Here is a 20,984-nt window from a genome sequence, read left to right on the forward strand (position 1 = left end):
CACTGTGGTGAAAATAAGCCAAATGAACAATTAATATAACCCCAGATACGGTATTAAATGCATTACAGGAAATTGTATTCCCCTTGTATGATGTTTAATTACATGGTTTCAAGATGAAATATTAAATGTTAATGACGATTTTAAATGCTTCACAAGATAAATTGATCAATCCAAGGGAAAAGCTTATTATTTCTTACAAAGTTGATGGGTTTTTCCAAGGAAGAAGAGTATCAAGTTATCAAAGAAACCTGCTGTATCATTCCACCTGAAGTGACTCCTTAGGCATTATTAATGCTGGATAACAATATAAAATAACCTAAAGAAGTCAAGCTTTAAACAGATTGACTTTGATGCATGTCTACCAATATTAAAAAAAATTAAAAATAGAAAAGAAATTGCAAAATATAACATCAAAATGCTTGGCGACAAATATTGTTTGTTTAATAGGCTAGATGCAATTTGTTCATGCTGGCTTTTTGAGATCCATTAACATGTGCAAACACCAATAAAAGCCTTCTTTAGCTGCATGACTGCATTCTGTGTCATTTTAAACCGATTTTGCTTGGGTTAGTTTAGTTATCTTACACTGAAGATTTGTTTTAGAAATTCAGTAATAGAAAAGTTCCAGACGCGACAGAAAACTTTTTTTTTAATTAAGTAGAAGTAAAGATTCTTGAACCCAGTAAAAGTTATTAATCCAGTAGTATCTTAGACAGATACTACTCTAAAGGTGTTTTCATATAACAGTTTAAGAAAAATACATGCTATTGATTTGCTTCAGTGATCATTTGCAGAATGCACAGAGCCGTATTTGCATTGAACATAAATAAGATTTTTTTCTAAACCATTTGATCTAGAAGATGTACATTTATTTTTAAAAAAATCACAAAAGAGAAGACTCTTAAGGCTTTTGTTATGCAGCGGCTTTACTTCTGACTGTGTTTCTTTCTGTATACTTTAGGGGTAAGATTAAACTGAAGAAAAGTACAGTGTTTTATTGAAACATTTATTTACGTTTACCATTGTCACAGGAGAACGTATTCCAAATAATGAAATACCAAAAATTACTGTTTTTAATATAATTGTATGACTGGAGCAGAAGACTGGCCAATAGCATCATGAATTGTTCTACCATTGAGCAAAAGTATTAATCAGTGCCTAATATTGCAGAACAAGTATTGCTGCAGTCCAAAAGTTTGGAAAATTCAATAGAAATTGTGCATTGCTTCTTAGTTAAAATGTAAGATATTCATCTGTCAAATCAAAGAACTGTAGGAGTAGGCATTTAGACAGTAGATAAAGTAAATAGAGAATATTAGCACCACACACCATGATTATAAGTACAACTGACTCCTTGAAAATGTGTCAGTTTAAGGCACTAATTAAATGCAATGCAATGATCACATACAGTAGGCCTCCAGGCGTTCTCTTTTGTCAGCTTATTTTAAATTTCTCTTCTGGGATGCATTACCTCTGTCAAGTTATCACATGTTATAGCTGAAAATGGAGGTAATCGAAAAGACATTATGTGAAAAGGGACTGTGAGGAAAATGAAAAAGAAATATCCTTGGTTGTCAGATTTAGGCTTATCATACTTTTGGAGCTTAGCCACAGAATGACTTTTAGGATATAGGGAAAAAAATAAAATAGATGTACTTTTTCTGCACCTGTTGAATACCCTTGCTCTTTACAGACTGGCAAACATTACAGGCTTTGTTCTAATTCCAGCGAAGGATTTACTGTGAATTGCTTTGACGGGATTCAGGATATTGTCCTAATAGATGCTTATTTGGAAATAGGCCTCTTTCAATTATCAGTGAGCTGTGCTAGATTAAAGGCAATAGCGGTACAATTTCAACCCAGTGTCCCTGGCTCTATGGATTTGTAACTCATCCAGTCTGTCCATCTGGGAAGCAAACAGCATGTATTTTTTGATGAGAAACTGCGGCCAACCGACCAGCTGTGAAAAAAGAAAATAGATTACTCTTGTCATTTTACTGCAAGGTAATTTGCCAGGAATATAAATAAATCAATAAATGTATATATATATATATATATATATATATATATATATATATATATATATATATATATATATATATATATAATTTCTTTGCAGATGCATGACTTGGAGGAAGATGTAGAATGTGTATCATTTACATTCACTGCTTCATGAGTTCACCAGTGTAATTTTGGGTCATCGCTGCTCCCAGAATGGGTTCTTGGATAACACTACAAAATGGCAGTTAAGTCTGTGGTGGAGGCGTGGTGAGAAATAAAGATGTGGAACTAGTGAGCTTGTTCCTGCTAAACGCATTGCTGAATGTTTGTAACACAATATACATCATCTTTAAGACAGTGCTGCCAGTGTCTTATTAGTCACAACATTCTGATGTAATAATCTGATACACACAAGGGACTGTGTAGACTATTTCATTTTTAATGAAAGGGCAGATTTGGAGTTGAACCAGAGAGGCAGGCTTTGGGGCCAAAACAGAACAGTTCAAATCCCAGTTATGGGTGTGTGGCAATGTGCCCCGCCCCTGTGTGCATATTATGTGTTGTATGTTGCGTGCGTGTGTTAATGTTGGTGTATAGTCATTGGTACACGGGATATAAACGGGTCTGTGTTTCATGTGTATTTAAAAAGTGTAGATTTGTATTTAGGCACGAGGAGAGCACAAATCACTTCACGTGCTGGTTAAATGTAATATGTGAGCACGGGGTTGCACAGAATTAATTCACGTGCTGGGATTCAAGTGAATAATTAATTAGTAATTGAATCCCAGCACAACAGTATATATAGATGCACATTTCTTTCACTCGTGGTTGGGTGTTCGGTGAGTGGAGAAAGGGAGAGAGAGAAGGAGTAAAGTAAATATAAAAGAACGTAAATATTGTTATCTGCTCACCGTGTTTGTTTGGCTGTCTAGTCCGTTTTGTTCGTCTATTTATTTTGGCCTCAAGTGCCGTGTGCTGTGTTTTGTTGTTTCAAACCTTTTATTGTCTGTTCTGTTATAAAATGCTGAGCGAAAGCATTCGCTCAGCTTCACCAAACCCCAAATCTCTGTTTATTTATTTCCTGGCTCTGGTCTGACGCCACCCACTCCGGCCGTCTTTGTGACAGGGTGTTATCGCTATGACTACAGCAGTCAATTTTCAAGATGCACGGTTCCAAAATAAAAGTAAACTTATTTGGAATATTCTTTAAAATGTTAAAATGAACACAAAAATATTGCGTGGTTTCCAAGTGAGTTTTTATTTTTCAGATGTATTTTTAACAGTGCACGTTTGTTGCCAGCCACATATGGAGAAGTGATAAAATAAAGCAGGGAGCAGTAACGCCATGAACTGGATTCACGCTGCTATTGTTGTTAATGACGCCAGTACCTTAAAACAGCATAACAGACCAGGCAGAGCAAGCATATCCAAGCTCCGAATGTGGTTTTACATTACTGAAAGTATTTCAAAAAGATACAGAGAGAAAGAGAGAGAAGAAAAACACAATACTACAGTGCATGCTGCTAGCATGCAGATAGACTTTGCCAGAAGATTCAAAAAATAAAAATAAAAGTGCTATTCATAGTTAATTATTTTTTTTTTTTTTATTAGAACGTGCAACATTTGTTTGGTTATGACCTAGATAGCTAAAACCATCTGCAGTAGTTTGTCCTCATTCATATAGGCATGCAGACTGACAGGAAGATAATCAAGTATGTTGTGTAGAGCTAGGAAAAAAATGATTACACTAACCTTCATTGTAAATGTGATGACATTAACCTGCATACTTTCAGAAATATTGCTTCCATAAACTTGCCGGGGTTGCCATGGAAATTAATGTTACTCTAACTGTGGGAGTCTAAAAGACAGATTATACATACAGTATGAAGTACTACTGATTGACGGGATAATAATGCAGACTACAGAAAGGTATTATAAGTTAAAGAAAAAATCATTCTTCTTACAGTGACTGGTAATATGGTGAAAGTATTTTGTCTTAAGAATCTTAAGACTCTTATTTATCAAGGCATTATTAGGAAGTAAAATACCATAGCCAGCTTTAGACTCAGATTCCTCTAATTAAGCTATACCATCTATGGGTTGTGGTCAGAAATGTGAGTGTCTGAAAACAATACTTACAGGTTAAGTTAAGTACCGTATTGAAGTAATGCCGGTGCTTGTGCTAAACATAACCTAGTAAAAAAACAACCTGAACATGCAACACATAACCTCTCTCTGTAATTTCCTAACTTAACTTCAAATTCACTTTAAAACGCGTGGTCGGCATTTTCTGTGACAGTATATATGAGCATTGTAATAGGCATGTGGTTTTGACTTCAGTGCATTTACAGGCACTTTATTCTTTACAAATGGCCCCTGGTCCTGACATTATTATAGCATCCTTAAGAAATGAACTACTTTACTCCAAATGCCCATTTCATGCAGCATAGTCAAGCCTTTCTATTCTCTTCTAGGCAGTCCAAGAAAATCCGAGCCCCAAAAATGACAAGCTCATATCAACCACAGAACATTTGCATTAACACTGGGCTTCATTTCTTTGCGTTTTCTATTTGACTTCTATAATGACAAATACAGTACAGTACTCGCGCACAGTAGATCTGCTTCAGTCAATTACGTACAATTACGTGCTTTACCAGACTGACAACAGCTCTCTAAATCCATAACCGCCCCCAGTCCTATTAGAGCAATTTATGATTCACTACTGGTATGAGGAAATGAGGAAGACATAATGATTTAGATAGAGAGGGAAAAATATCTAGCTCAAAATATTGACACCAAAACAATAATTTCTTACAGTGTGCTGGTTTATGATGCAAGGATTTGTAGTCTGTTTCCTTTCAAGTGTGAAATTTATCCATTACCGTATGGGTATTTGCCTCCTATAGACCCGAAACCTGAATATTGTATACGAAAGCTGCTCTCTGAGCCAGTGACAAAGTCATCTATTTCAGGGAACCAGGGATAGGTTAATAACCTACTGTTTTACCGCATGGCTCTCCTGAGTAGAAATGTAGCAAGCCATCTCACAGGTGCAACAACACCCTGATGGTACCCTGAACTTTACCTACATGAATACTGCCATGCTTTTTATTATTTTCAAGGTCAGAAAGAACTTAAGTTCTACAAAAACTTTAATTAATGTCTTGCTGTACGTGGCTATATGGATTGTATCTCACAAACTCAATAACACACAGTGCCCTGGGCATCCTGCTGTGCTAAAACCTGCTTGCATGAGTAAAACTGAAATGTATCCCACGTAACACAGTCATATCTTTTTGAACAAATATCAATGCTCCACGTTTTTTATTTATTTTTTCTTTCTAAGGAAATATTCTCTACACTGGGCTCAGAAATTCCCAATATTCTGTATTTTTCTGTTTGAGTTACCTCAATATTGAATATAAAAATGCTCAGATGATTACTGAACCAACTGGTTTGCATGTTTACCCAATTTTGATATTTTCATTTAATGTCTGATTCACAAATGAATATATTAAACCAGTCCGCTACTATGTTGGGAAACCATAAAAAGGAAATTGACCATTAAAGAAAACATTCAGATTCACATAAAATTCCACTCAAGAAATGAACTGCAACATATTATTATATATAGTTATAGCAACTAGCACTGACAGGAAATGGGATTTGTAATGTCTTATTTTGTAAATTTAAAAAATAGATTTAAAAAATGAAATCTGTATTTGTATATGACAGTTGTAATACATTTAAAGTTATTTCAACTTTCTAAATTAAATATAATAGCTCTGAAATAAAACAAAACAATTCTTAACCACCCAACCAAAGATTAGGACAAATTTAGATAATTACTTTCATGTATATGAATCACCTGCAGTATGGTGTTTAAAGTTGCTTTAAGCTAGTTGTAGCAGGCTGTGATCGATCTGTCCAAGACTAAAAACTTAAATGTATCCCCCCGCCACAAGTAGGGGTCATTCAAGCACAATAAGGTGAACTATACCAAGCCAAATTTCTTAGTAGCCCCATATGAGTAGAAAGGCCAATGCCGTGCTCCCTGTAGGAACAGAAACTCAGCAGCACCAGGATTTGAACCGGTGAGCTCCCGATCGTATTGGCTCACCCTGCACTCCTGTGAGGATGGGTCTTTCTGGAGGAGTCGCTGGGCATCCCATTTCTGTCTGTGGTATGAAGTTGGAAACAAAAGAACAGATGCTGATGTGACCTGAGGTGTCTGTTTGTGAAGAGAGATTCTTTGTCTCCATGACAACACTACTTTACTACTTAGCATTCACATTCTGTAAGCACAAAAGAGAAGAGGTTGGGTGGTATCATATTTTTTTAAACCCTTCTCTTACTTGAGAAAGGTATGCTATCTGCTGTACAGCTACGGACAAATGTTTGGCATCACCTAGATTGTAGGATTGAGACATAATTTAACAATAAAACAATATCAACATAACTTAGATATTTTATTTAACATCATGTAATCAAAGAAACTACAAAATGACATAATAAAAGTCTCCCGGAAGCCATAATAGTAGTACAGTATTTCATGTTGGATTTCGAAATGTCACATTTTTTAATTTGTGTCAGTTTTTCATTAAGTATATGGAAAACTACAAAGAGGTATGTAATTCAATATGTCAGCATAACATTATTCAGCAGGTTTCATGTGATTTTATGAAGGAAAATTAATTTATTCTATATGGTGATGCAAAACCTTTGGCCAGAGCTGTAGATCAAAACTGGGAATTTATTTGGAATTATTCCTTTGATTTATAAAATAAGTATTTATTTTTGTCTATGCCTTGCAATTGTTAAAAAAGAAGAAAAAAAACGAAAAAAAAAGTTTGTAGGAGTCTAGTAATTTTTAGTCTGCGTGGATGTCACAGCCAACAGCAAAGAGAGATCCAGGCCACACTTTTTAATGACACCTACGAGAGAAAAGGCAGCGCTTTACTGGCTTATTAGAATAGGTCTCACCTTGTCATTTCAAAATCGAATGTGAGTCCCTCTGGAAGGCAAACGGGCCATGCAATGGTGTTCTGTGTGTGAACTTCATACCAATCAAACCTGTAATTCTGTTTCTCAGAATTATTAATTACCACGGATCTTGACATGCTGTGATTGAAAAGCCTTTGGCTATATCCACGCTGAGTTATGAGAGGATCTCCCTTCTGAATTGAAGCAAGTAGGAACGCTGCCGGCATTTAGAGCTGAAGTTAGGTCATGCCTGCTGAATAAAAATGACTATCATCCCAGAATCAAGTACTGTATTTTTCAGAATGTCACTTTTACAAACATCACTGTTTAGTAGTTGTGATATGTTTAGTCATCTTCTTCCATACATCCGTTTCTGCATCCAGTTTTACAGCTTGCAATTTTTTTTCTTGGCAGTGTCTTGTTAGAAGCTGTATAGCTTATACTGCCACATTGATAACAGATCTTCAATAAATGAGTATTATCTTCATAATGGTATATGTTGACATCCCCATTTCATTGAGATGCTTTTCCACACTTTTTTTTTAGGGCTTTATTTTGACTCTAATTGAATAGTACAGAAACAACAACTAAGTGTCATGTTGCTTTAGAATGCCTTCATGTTGGTCCAGTCTTGCCAGGTAATCAATACAAGTTAAAGCCTAATTAATTTAGTATGACTGGAATTTATTACTACAAAGTTCAAATACTTGCAAGTCAAACTTTTGAATTAAGAATAATATTGAACGTTTTAGGTTGTATAGAAATCAATATTATTTAAAGAGCATTAAAAACTCTAGGAGGACTGGGTATAGTGCGTGAAATGTTTTCATTAAGTGTAAGTTATAGTTACCTTAACTGTCAAGACACTCGTGGCCTACTAGTAGTGGATGAAATTCAAAAATGACCTTTTGGGATAACAAATACTGAGAGACAAATTAAATGATTTCTGTTCAGTGCTAATGAGAACAAAGTATGTGCCACCATTTGATTAATACATCTTTCACATTCACTGAGGCAAAGATCATAAAGAAGCAATTTCCCTGTGAAGCTGCTCTGTTAAATTGTGTGAGTCTCGCCAACCATGCAGGTTACATTTCACTATTCGAATTTCATTTCAGCGAGTCTTGGGTAAATGTGGCCTTGAGATCATAACAACTCACTCATCTGTATACATGCTTCTACCAAGTACACTGAATCCACATCCCATCAACCAAGGTAAAGCAGTCACCTGCAAATGACCTTTTAAATGGGGCTTAGGAAACAAATGGTTAGGTACTTCATTGCAGATGGGAATGATTATTACTATAGGATATCTTTTGAAGCTGATTTTTTTTTTTTTTTTTTTTTTATACAGTAGCGGATATCTGAAATGCTAATTGTGAAAATAATCACCCACGTATTAAAAGATCATCTTCGAGTTGTGCCATAACAGAGACGATTTGGCGACAACATTGAATGCAACACAAACGCCAGACTTCTAAAGATCAGTTTACGAGTTGTCATATTTGAAATGAAATTATTTGGAAGCCCGTGCACGCCATTGAATTATTAATATGAATAGTAAAGGGTTCATAAATGGCCAGCTATCTGATTCGAACTAGCAGCAGCAGAAAGCGCGATTATCTTGGTTGAAACAACGACTTTACAACAATACCGTACCTGGCAAAAGTCAACAATGAGCAAGTGACTAACTAGCGCATGCCCCGAAGAAGGTTTACTATAGCGTCTCGTAACCATAGAAACGCCGTGGAGATTTCCCGGGGACCTATGCGGTTTGCTGTGTTCTGTGCTCTAATTGGCTCAGATATGTTGTGAGAACCATGGAGGCAGAAGCAGGTCGTTTATGAAACTTTTTGCTTGTAACTGACAATATTATACTTGTATGTGTTAAACGTATTAATTATTATGTGTGTTAATGACAAAGCGTAATTGTATGTTGAAGATATGTGAATATTATGCTTTTTTATTTGCAACAAGTGCGGACAAAACTGTCATTCTTTACCGTAGCGAGTAGTTACTTCACTTTACTCGAGAGCTATAGTATGTCCTGTTGCAGTAATGTATACAATTGCGCTTTACTTTAAGCTCTGCGTCTCCTTATAGTGTCATACTATATTCTCAGGACGAAACAGCACTTAAAACGTGCCATAAGTGTTATTAATTTAAGTAAGTTACTCTTTCAAGTTCATTATAGTACGTTTCTCGTTGTTGTGTTGGCACCGTTTGAGTTGTAGTACACTGTGTTTGTGTTGGACACAAGTATTACTAATAAACAGTACAAAAATGAAGTTGAACATGAAGTCAATTCCATAAAGTCACGGTCACATTATCATGGAATTGCCCATCATTTGAGTTGATAAAGTGACCGTGACCATAAAAAAAAGTTTACCATTTTAAAAACGCGTGTCACCCAGTTCCCAATAACATTTTCCAGAGGAAAAAGACAAATATTTTCTAGTGATTTGAAATAATGAGGTTTTTAATAAAACAGAATGTCACTTCCATTACATTTCTGGTAAGGTGTTTGTACAACTTGTATAATAAAAAACATTTTCAAGCTTTCCCTGCAACGCTAACTTAAGATGTATATTATGCAATATGATTGTAACTTTTTCTTACTCGAGTATAGTCGAATTAGTGTGATGGAAGTGACCAGATGGATGGATGATAAAGATTAAACCGTTTGATTGTGGGTATTGCACAATTCAAATTAACCCTTTTGTGACAGTATTTTTACATCCCTGTTATGGGAGCTTGTATAAATCTGTAAATCTGCTGCAACCATGTGTGTGTGTCCATATATGTATATGTATATATATATATATATATATATGTGTGTGTGTGTGTGTGTGTGGAGAAAACAGTATGCCCAGATATTTTGATAACTTATGAACTCTTCTAACATTACTATGTTTTTTTTTTTTGTTTCAGATTATGGAGGATAGAAAAATCAATACAAAAGGATCATACATTGTTTTCCAATTTTAATCCGAGCAATACTGTTCCATTACATTGTTTAAATTAACGTGCTTATCCTTTCAAGGATGTTCAAGAATGAATATCAGGTAAACTGGAATGTTCCTGTAATGTAATTGCTGCATTTCAATAACACTATGTTTAAAAAATAAATAAAATAAATAATAATCATTTTCAACACTGGCCAGCAGCCTCCTTGGATCACCAGTCCCATGACTAGACATGTATATACAAATACAAATGTATATATTGTGTACAGTGTTTTTTGTATCGAAAGTAAACTTGCTTTCGCTGTTTTTTGTATGGAAAGTAAATTTGTGTTCACTGGCATAAGCTGAAATTAGAGCTGGCTGTTTTTTGCTCCTGGCATATGTGCAATGTTTTTTGTTGATGTTGTTTTTTTTTTTCCCTTCAATTTTAAAGGGTGGTCCTTTTGTGGAAATCTTCAGTGCTCAAGGGAAAGATCCTGTAGCAAAATGGAAACTCTGTGGCAGCCAATCTTCTATTTGCAAAGTAAGGTTTTATATTTTAATCAAGAACATGGGAAGTTTAATTGAAGGTAAAGAAAGGAAAGAGAAAAAAAAAACAACTTAACATTTATAGAGTACTTTTCACATGACTCAAGCAATGTCTTAAAGCTCCTTAAAATCACGGAACAACCGCTAACAGACAGCCATCCCTGGAGCTGTAAAGTCGGCAGCACATTTTGCTCCAGAATACAACACATGTAAGATTCAATTTATGTCCCCGGAGCAGAACATGTTGTATAAATACAGATAGCAATGTGAACAGCATCTGAGCAACTGATATTGTTGCCAGTTATAGTTTCTACTAAGATTGTTGAATTCATTTCTAATGTGATGATCTCGACATGATAAAATGTGCTCTGATTGGTCACTGTATGAGTAGAAGTAGTGTTGTCTTTCTCTGAAATGCGTTGAAACATTCAAATTTATATTATAATAAGTAACTTAATACTTTTTTTTAAATTTCTAGGACTTTGACAAAGAGGTTAAGAGTTTTGTTTATGTTCTTGAGGGCAGCAGTCAAACAAACAGGATGCAGCTGCCCAAAGACAGCAAAATGGCACGTAAGTGTGGCAACCTATGTGAACAGCAGTTAAAGCCATTGTATTCGAAATGTCAGCCAAGTCTCCCTGGTAATGTCAGCCAACCCTCCTTGGCCCCACACTCACTTTCATGATTATTTTAACCAGTCAAATGGGCAGACTTCTGTGTAAACTCAATCACTGTTAAATGTGCTCTCCGCTCAGTCATCTTAAATTTGATCCAAAAAAAAAGAAAAAACCAAGCCTATTGGCTCCCTGTTTTAATACCAGGAACTGATACCCATGGTGAATCTCATTTTGAACATGATGATAGATTATGAATATAGATACTCTTTGCCAGTAGGAAAGAATGATTATGTCTAATGCTTGGAGCTCTGTAATGTATAGAGTTAAAGCCTTCTGAAGCATTTTCTTTTCTATATATTGCATTGCAAAAGCACGGAACCAGCAGTAATAATCAAAACATTTTTTTAAAAGAATAAAGTATTCTGTAAATGTATTCACATGACAATTACAGAACCCTAATTATACTTTTAAATTATTTCTTGATCTCAATCAGTTTGTGGACCCTAGACATTTTAATTGTGCCACCGTAAAATGTTTGCTGCCAATTCTTTCTTCAAAGGCTTCAAATAAATAGGATTTCAAAGTGAAGAATTGAACAAAAAATAATATAAAAAAATAATAATGAATAATTTATTGAATAATGCGTTTATTTTTTAATGAATGTCTTCAACTGAATATGAATTGCTGTGTGCATCACATTCCTTTTTGGGATTTTGGTGATGCAGCTATATTTCTCATGATATTCTGTTTTGAAGTAATGTGACACACACATTGTGGCTCGAATTAACTTGATAGAATAATGAACAAAAAGAAAAGGGAGAAAGTAAAAATAAACACAGTTTTTTATTTTTTATTATTGTATTCATTTGATTTATTATTATTATTATTATTATTATTATTATTATTATTATTATTATTATTATTTCTTCTCTCTCCTTTCTTTGAGCCTGCATATTGAGCCTGCATATTCACTGCAAGGACATTTCGTCACTTGATGACCTTCGACACCACGCGCTGGCGCATACGTATTTCTATCACCTCGAGTGAAAGCCGGATGTGCAGTTGAAAGCCAATTTCATAATTTAGAATAAAGTGCTTGTTCGTTTTCGTGGAGACAATGGCATTGGGCAAACCATCCCAGAGTAGTAAACAAAAGTATGAGGCTTAAGCCAGAATGGGAGGAAGAGTTTGCTTTCACTGGAAACTGGGGTAAACCTGTGACTTATCTGCAACAAATCCCTTACATGCTGTAGTCTGTACAAGGCGAGCAACCTCAAATGTCATTATGAAACAAATCACAGCAAATTTTCATCTGAATAGCCTCCTGGATCAGACTTGAGGAGAAACAAGCTGGCCTCTTTAAAATCATGCCTCAGCAGTCGGCAGATGCTCCTTTTGGCGTTCAGTAAAAAAGCTGATGTAACGACTCAAGTGAGTTTTGCATGGCATGGAATATCGCTCGTGCCAAACGTCCTTATTCAGATGAATAAATCTTTTTATAAAATTAAAATAAATGAGTGTTGGCGCTTGACTAGACAATGCATGTTTAAATGTTATAGTGCAACTTTAACATTAATATTATATTTACATATCTTGCGTCTCGTCATGAGCAGGTACTGTAATCACTTTCGAAATAAATGCAGTGCATTTGTCATCCACAAAGCTCTCAAAAGTATTTAATAGACGCAGCAGTCATACAAAAAAGCGCTTCTTGGGGGCTTATGTGGTAATAACGGAATACATTTTATTTAAACTACTGAACTGCACAGAGTAAGTGCAAGATTCAGTTATAATGTACAAGAGAATTAAAAAAAATATTTAAAACAATGATAGTATTTAAAATGTCTTGCTTCCAAACATTTCATGTTTTACAGTATGTGTCTTGCGGCTCTTGGCCATATGAAAATTGTGGTATGCGGCTTGTAGGGTCAGGAAGTTTGGCACCCCTGGTATGGTAGTATGGTTTTCAAGCAGAGTACAAACGCAAGCATGAAGATTTGCAGTACAACAGAATAAATGGGGGTTCTGATGTTAAAGTTTTGTTTTGAGCCAACTGGGGAAAACCCTTTAATTATGCATCAGGATGCCGTGTTTTGTGGATGTTTGCATTTATGCATTAATGCTGTCAAAACATAAGCTTTATCAATTTATATCATGTAGTAATAATAATAAAAAACATACATGAGTTGCTGACTCAGATGAGGATCAGATAAGGCTGCAATAACCCAGATCAAAGCTCAGAAACTACAGGATTTTCTTCACAGATGTAATGCAGGATTGTTTTTTCTCAATTTAGTAATCTCCTTACCAATGTATGCTACTTGGAACCATAGTATACACTGGGTCACTGTACAGAATTTGCTGAAACAGAATATGTTAATGTATTATGTAATATATGCTGTATAGGAAAAAGAAGATGCTATGCAAGTCAAAGCCATAGTGACAGCTGCTGTTCTCAAATGAATGCACCTGAACAGACATTCCGTCACAAACTTACTTTAGAATATATCTTGTACAAAATAGCTTATGTCTGAAAGATTCAAATGTAATTTAAATCTTTAAAAAGTCACATATTTCTCACCTGAAGATAAAATAGGAATCTTGGGGAAAGAAAATGTTCTCCTTAATTTAATCTTTTAGGATTGCATTAACTACTCAACTACACACAGGTACTCAAAGTAGTTTTTTTCCCCCCCAGGATTTGACATTAAAACCAGTATAAAATATACTGATTTACTGATTGAGTTACCGGGGCAATGTAAGTTTAACAAAATTGATCAATGTGTTGTGAATATTCAGGTCCTGTAAACTATAGAAACACTATGGCATAACATTAATTTTTTATTACAGTTGGACTGATCCAGAGATACTTGATTCTTCAGACTTTTGTACCCCTGGGAAAAGACTTCTCAACAGAATTAATGTAAGAATGCACAAAAAATTCTTAAATTATTTATTCTGTTTAAAGTAGACACTTGATGTGTGTGTGGGAAGAATGGCTGTTGATTAATTGCGAAATGACAGTTCTCTCCAGACGTGAGCAATGAATTGCTGTACTAGACCCACTTGCACTAATTAAGCTAATTTTATTGTTATTTCTCAAAGACTGGGTGTTGGGGCATGCCTGTGGGGACCAAAGGTACATCTTCATCTGTTTAACAGAAAGTAGGGTAATGATAATTATGACATTACAGTACCTCTGATTGCAAACGAGGGAACAGGATTGCCCAGTGGCCCTGCATGGTTAGCCATTAGATTTCACCCCAGCATTTTCAGGATGGTGCAGTGATTGTGTCAGTCTCTGTAATAAGCACAGCCAAAGTGTACATGTTTTGCTATCTGAGATTGGTTTTCTGCCTTTGAAATCTGTCCATCCATCCATTGAAACCCTTGGCTATTACCATAAACTTTTAAAGAAAGGACAAGAAGGTTTATCCACATTATCCACACTAGAGCAGTATCCACATTGCAGTATACCTCTCTGTGAAACTAACAAATAACAATACTTATTATTATAAGTGATTAAAACTGACAGTTAATCTGGTGATTTTGTATCCAGATTGTGAGCACCTCTTGTATACAGTATACTGATTGCTCCAAGGTTATGTGAGAACATATTATACAAAAACATTTAATTGTCTTTAAGAGTTTGCAGTGGTTTAGGATTTAGGATTTAGGTTTAGGATTGACAGATAAGCATGTTGAATATCGGCAGTGCCCTCGAATTGAGTTTCTCACTTCTGCAACAAAAAGCCCAGCTTCACTATCTGTATTGCAAGAAGGTTGCCATCTTTAGATCTTAGCTACAGAACCTGTAGGTACTATTAACACTGTTGTGTACAGTATTGGAAAGCAATTTGAAACAAATCACTTGTGTTTCTGATGGGTGAACATTAGGTTTCATGGTACATTTCTTTCCGTCATATTTTCTCATGCAGATGGAAATGTTTTAAAATTGCGCTCTGTACTTTGATTGATCTGATCAACAAACAAGATATTATTCAAGGCTATCCATCATTGAGGCACCAGCAGAGCCAAACCTCCTTATTAATATCTTGCAGCTGCTCATGTTGAGAAAAAGGCATAAAAAGTGAATGTGCAAACACTGTTTAAAAAATGATCAGTTTGCATGTAATTTTGGTCAAATCATACCTGTAGACAAATATTGAAGACATTTGAGAAGCCTTTCACCCCTTTCAGTGCCACTAAAAATGGAATGCAATGACTCCTAGCAAGACATAGTAGAAAGTAGTGTTTTCTGCTTTATTCATTGTTTATTATGTAGAGATATAACTTTTTATTTTTCTCTCGTCATTGGAAGACACTACTGTATGAAGGCAATAGCCGATTACTGACTTTGTAGATATATAAAACATTTTATTGATTTTAGCAGGTAGTAAAGTGGACTGTTAACGGCAGTGGTTCAGTCAGTCAACTGAAAAAAAAAATAAAACAGATCCTCTGAAAAGTTGTGCATTATTGTGCTGCCTTAATGCACTAATCTTTTACTTAAGGGATTTGGGAATAAACCTAGCCCAGTCAAACAAAGTATAAAATCACACATGAAATGCAGAGGAGTTTACAACTGTGTCTTGTGTTCATGCACCACAAATACAGCTTACTTGGCTGTAGCTAAGCGTTAAGTTTTTAGTTTTAAGCCTCTGATGTACCATACCCTCTCAGTGTAAAACCAAAGGAAAACTGATTACATCATTAATTCAGATCCATACACAAGCAAGATAGAATGATTCTCCACAGACAGTTACTGATCCTTTACAAAAAACAGACTAGATCTTTTACTAGATCAAAAGATCCCCAATTTGTGTTTGCTTAAACAAAACCCAGCAGCTGAAAATTCTGCTTTGTGTCTGGTGACTGCAAATAAAATGTGAATATCAGAATGCAGATCGGACATACTTTGATAGGAGTCTGATTGTGTGCACTCAGTTGCTGGGTGCTTCCATACTCAAGACTGCACAAGTGACTGATGTTTCACAAAGAACAGTCTCAGAAGTGATGGCTGTGTGAGCCACTCCGGGGGAAAAAAAATTGTGCTGCTGATTTCCACCACCCAGTTCCCTGATGCGGTAATCATTGAGGAATGGTCATTTAAACACCTTGTAGACTTGTCACTTGTCAATTAGTGCCATCTTGGTTTCGAAGTTTTGTGCTTTCAGCTGAGCTTGTTGCTAGATTCTCTTTTACTGTAGACATATGTAATAAATCAGCAAAGTGTCAATAAATTGTGCCACCTAGGACAGCTGCTGTGTATTGCCAGCAATCTAAAAGAAAGCTTGACACAATTCTACTAATTATAGTGGTTGTTCCTGAGTACAATTAAATTAATTTTATTAATACGTTAATTAATTGCGTGTATAAGAGAAATCGTGTTGCACATTTTGAGAAGTCTCCCAAACTAGCACTCTTTAAACAATAAGAGAGATTCTACACACAATGTATTAACTTACACAATAAAGTGAAAGGACAGTAAAAAAAAAAAAAAAGGAATTTGAAGCTACTTGCTCTTTTAATTTCAAGCAGCCTAAAGGAACCCAGTTAAATATACTGTAAGTTAAAAATGTACCAATAGTATATCAGTCTTTTGTATTATTTTGTGCCATGATCTAACCTTTGGTGTTACAAACAGAACAAATGTCAAATGTATTCCATAGATGCAATCCTTATTGAAAATCTTTATTGACATTTACATAAAATGTGAGAAAAAATGTCATACAAATAAATGTGTGTCTGTCTGTGTTGGTCAACAGGGAGTTTTGCTTGATCTAACATTGATATTGATGCTGTAGCAGGTAACAGCTAAATTGTGGGCACTACTTGCAGATCTTCCAAAGTGCAGTTAATCCTTTATTTTTTCTAGTTTAGTTTTTGAAATGTTACTGCAAAAACATTCCGCAAGTCTCAGATCTTCAGACTAAAGAGCGAAGGGTGAGCTTTACTTGTCAGGTGCCTGGCCAGTGAGGTCGCTGAAGCATGATGAAGTATGTTATCTTTGCCTTGCTGATAGACCTCCCTGTCTCTGCTTGGGACTTGGAACCACTCTTGCATGACTTGCTGTGTGCGCACCTACTGGCACTGCTTTTACTACTGAATGCGAACTACCGGGGACCCACTCTTATCTGTGCCCCAGTCTTTGCACTGAGGTAGAAGCTTAGTAAACCTTGACCAATATATTTTAAAATGTTATGTTTGAAGTCATTACTACAGAGTACAAATAATGCTTCTAATGTGCATATGGTATGAGATCATGGATCTTAAAGTATTGATTATGACTTGACTCCTAAGAATTGAGTCATATATGAATGTCTGATGTAGTACGGTAGTATTATTATTTGTATATTTACAATCCTTGGGATGGTTTTATTTAATAATAAAAAATAAAATAAAAACATGCCATTGTTCCATAGCTTTAGCATTAAAATAGGTTTGTGGTTGTGTGTGTATGTATGTATATGTGTGTGTGTGTGTGTGTGTATGTATATATATATACTGTATATAGGGCTCCCGAGTGGCGCATCCAGTAAAAGCACTCGCTAGAGTGCAGGATGCGCTCTATAGCCTGGACGTTGCGAGTTCGAGTCCAGGCTATTCCACAGCCGACCGTGGACGGGAGCTTTCAGGGGGCAGCGCTCAATTGGCCGAGTGTCGCCTGGGGGGGGGGGAGGGTTAAGTCGGCCAGGGTGTCCTCGGCTCACCGCGCACCAGCGACTCCTGTAGTCTGGCCGGGCGCCTGCGGGCTTGCCTGTAAGCTGCCCAGAGCTGCGTTGACCTCTGACACTGTAGCTCTGACGCGGCTGCACGGTGAGTCTGCAGCGTGTAAAGAAGCGGGCGGCTGACGGCACACGCTTCGGAGGACAGCGTGTGTTCATCTTCGCCCCTCCCGAGTCAGCGCAGGGGTGGTAGCGGTGAGCTGAGCCTAAAAAATAATTGGGCATTTCAAATTGGGGAGAAAATAATAAAAACTAATTGGCAACGACTAAATTATTATAAAAAATAAATATATATATATATATATACTGTATATATATATAGTATCATTTTAATGGCATTATACTCATCCATACAGTCTCACTGGAAACATTTTCCTTTTTGGCAACTTATTTTTGGTCTTGGGAGATTTGAAAACTTGAACACAGAATTAATTTCCTACCTCAGCTGGGAAATTAATTACTATGCCTGAATTTTAACATATGGCTTTATGATTCAATGTCTCAATAAAAGACAGGGTTGTTCACTCAACAAAAAGAAGTGTCCTGCTCATTAGTGTGTAATTATGTGGAGCTCATTATCCCGCTTCTGATTAAAATAAAACAATTAATTGCATTAATTGATCAAGTTTTTTCAGTCGCTAGTTAACTGATCACTGTAATGAGAAAGTTGTGCGATGACAAAAGTGACAGTTGATGCTTTTAATTTCTTGTGTTTTTTTGTACTGGTTTATTGCATCCAAGTTAAACCAGCAGTTACAAATCCAAGGTTGAGTGCCTTCTTTGAAATGCCCAATGCTTCTGTTTTGAATTTTTCAAATGCTAATGAACAGGAAATGTTCTCAAAAGGTAAGTGTTATTATACCAACAGTAGAGGCTCTCTAAATGTAATATGAAGCTAATATTAAACTGTGATTTAAAGAGTTAAGAGTCGCTTCAAATTACTGTTATTTTATTTATGATGAGTGGGTCCTACAGCAATTATTCAAATATTGTCTTTTAATCATGTATTGCTATAGCCTTTGTTGAAGTACTTTGATCTGAGCTAGTTGCCAGTGTTTCTTTCACCATAGACATAATACATCAGCAAAGTTTCAATATAGTTTCATTTGTTGTGTTTTTTTTTCTGGTTTATTGCATCAGAGTTAAAAACAGCAGTTAATGATCCAAGGTTGAATACCTTTTTTGAAATGTGACAGCAGTTTACCTCATAGACCTTGATTGTTATAATCTACTATGACTACTACTAAATAATAATAATAATAATATTTAAAAGAGAAATGTAAAAAAAAAAAAATGGTAAATGACTCAAAGCACCACTTTGTTAATGGTTTGGAACCACTGATTTACACAGTAGTCCTCTTAACTGGCATTATGTTGGCATGAAGGTTATAACATATAAAATATAATGAAGGTAATATGACACACCATCATACAGTATGTTAATGACCTCATCACTGTGGGAGCTGCACTTCCTTATGTCACCATCTGCTTCATGGGTTTACTAGGGAGACTCTTTACCAAAGCTTTCCGTTTGGGAAAGTTCACTTTCTGACGTCCTATTGACTTACCATCATTGTTTGTTTTGTTTTTTTGTTTTGTTTTTTCAACCAGATGATTCAAATTGAGTCTTCTTTCTTAGTACTTTACTGTATAAAATGCAGATGTTATAGTACTTTCTCACCATTATGCTGTAGTCGAGAGCCATACTGTAGTTAAGAGACTATTTGTGTTCTGCCTTTTAATGAGAATACAATTGCAAGTGAAATGACATTGAGGAAAATGGGAGCCGTAACTATTGTGCTTTGTAACCCATTCTGTGCCAAAAAGGGTTGCGTTATCTATGGCTAATGTTCATGAATAAGGGTGTTACTAGTTTAACAGGGTAGAGAACAGAGTCATTAATATACCATAACTGTTCATTAAATATTTAATTGGAAATAGTAACGCTGTGTCATTACTGCGTAAGATAATAAGGGGGAAAAATCCCACTTTGGTTCTTGTATGGCAACTGAGTAACATGTAATGTGTTTGCTTTGTCTGTTTTCTTTAATTAGGGCAAGATTGTCTTCCTTACTGTTGGTTACGTGCAAAGGGAAAGAGACAGATGATATTTCACATTTGGTAGTAGTGTGACAAAATGACCGGGTGGTCTGGCCTCATTTGAAGCACTGCAGTATGTAATTGAATGAATCAGCCATTGGTATATATTGTAGAATTCTAGTTTCTGAAGTTTGAAATCTTTTTCAAGGTAATCCTAGCTACATGTAAGTATACAAAATGTACTGATACCCACAAATCAAGCATTTGGTCAGATCAGTAATATTGTACTGTACTTCATCAGCTATAACAAATAGACTGCATACTTACCGTTACCTCTAAGCTGTTGCACTAGGCTGCTTCATATTTCTCAACATTGCAAATTAGGAACTAGAGCTGTCAAGCTTATGGTCATTGGCTTTGATGGATGTTAGTCAGTTTTTTGAAGGTTCTAGGATTATTAATTTGCCTCAGGCAAGCAAAACTGAGATTAGTATTGTTGTTCTTCCTAATTGTAACACTGCAGGCGGGGATGTGACCTCGCATTTCAAGCCAAAGCCTAAGCAACAGGTGAACAGTGTAATGTAGCTGATTAGAACAGACAGCATGCTGTGAGCCCATTCTTGTTGAAGCCAGTTTAAACATCAGGATAGCGTAGGAAACCATTTTTTGATGTTTATTGTGTTTGTATTGAGTGTATCATATCATCATTTTGCTGCTGATGTGATAGATATTGTTTTAGAAAAAAAAAGCAAATAGGAGTATGGCAAATATATAAAACAGAAATGCACACCTGCACCCATAGCCTGTTAATATTAGATACTTAGACACAAATTGAAAATGGAAGCTGTAAAAAAAATCAACTCAAAAAAAGTAATTTTCCCTTCACATGGTTTGCAAATGGAGATGTTAAAATCGAAAAATGTTTGCAGCTAATGAATACAGCAAGTGAGAGTTATGCACCTGCTGATAGCTGAAATATTATTATAAATGAGGTTGATTTTCTTTTTGACTGCCTCATTTTTTCTCAACATGCTCTCATTTCTTTCCGATCCATGTATGCTTGACCTTATTATATATGCATGTGCAAGTAAAGATATAACCGGAAAATAAAGTTTTGCATT

The 20,984-nt window shown here is 35.6% G+C and overlaps 1 protein-coding gene across 3 annotated transcripts in view; it reads left to right on the plus strand.

The window, feature by feature from the left end:
• The first annotated feature begins 8,728 nt into the window (after nt 1-8,728).
• LOC117414230 (protein CFAP20DC-like) overlaps nt 8,729-20,984 on the plus strand; it is a 58,879-nt gene continuing 46,623 nt past the window's right edge. For 2 of the 3 annotated variants that reach the window (XM_058999720.1, XM_058999722.1), the window contains exons 1-5: nt 8,729-9,150; nt 9,916-10,049; nt 10,384-10,473; nt 10,957-11,050; nt 13,946-14,018. In XM_058999720.1, coding sequence (XP_058855703.1) covers nt 10,029-10,049; nt 10,384-10,473; nt 10,957-11,050; nt 13,946-14,018 — 278 coding nt within the window. In that variant the 5' untranslated portion in view covers nt 8,729-9,150; nt 9,916-10,028. The remainder of the gene's footprint in view (nt 9,151-9,915; nt 10,050-10,383; nt 10,474-10,956; nt 11,051-13,945; nt 14,019-20,984) is intronic. The other variant, XM_058999721.1, reaches the window with a different exon arrangement.

Source organism: Acipenser ruthenus, chromosome 25 (genome assembly GCF_902713425.1).
Source record: "Acipenser ruthenus chromosome 25, fAciRut3.2 maternal haplotype, whole genome shotgun sequence".
Taxonomy (NCBI): domain Eukaryota; kingdom Metazoa; phylum Chordata; class Actinopteri; order Acipenseriformes; family Acipenseridae; genus Acipenser; species Acipenser ruthenus.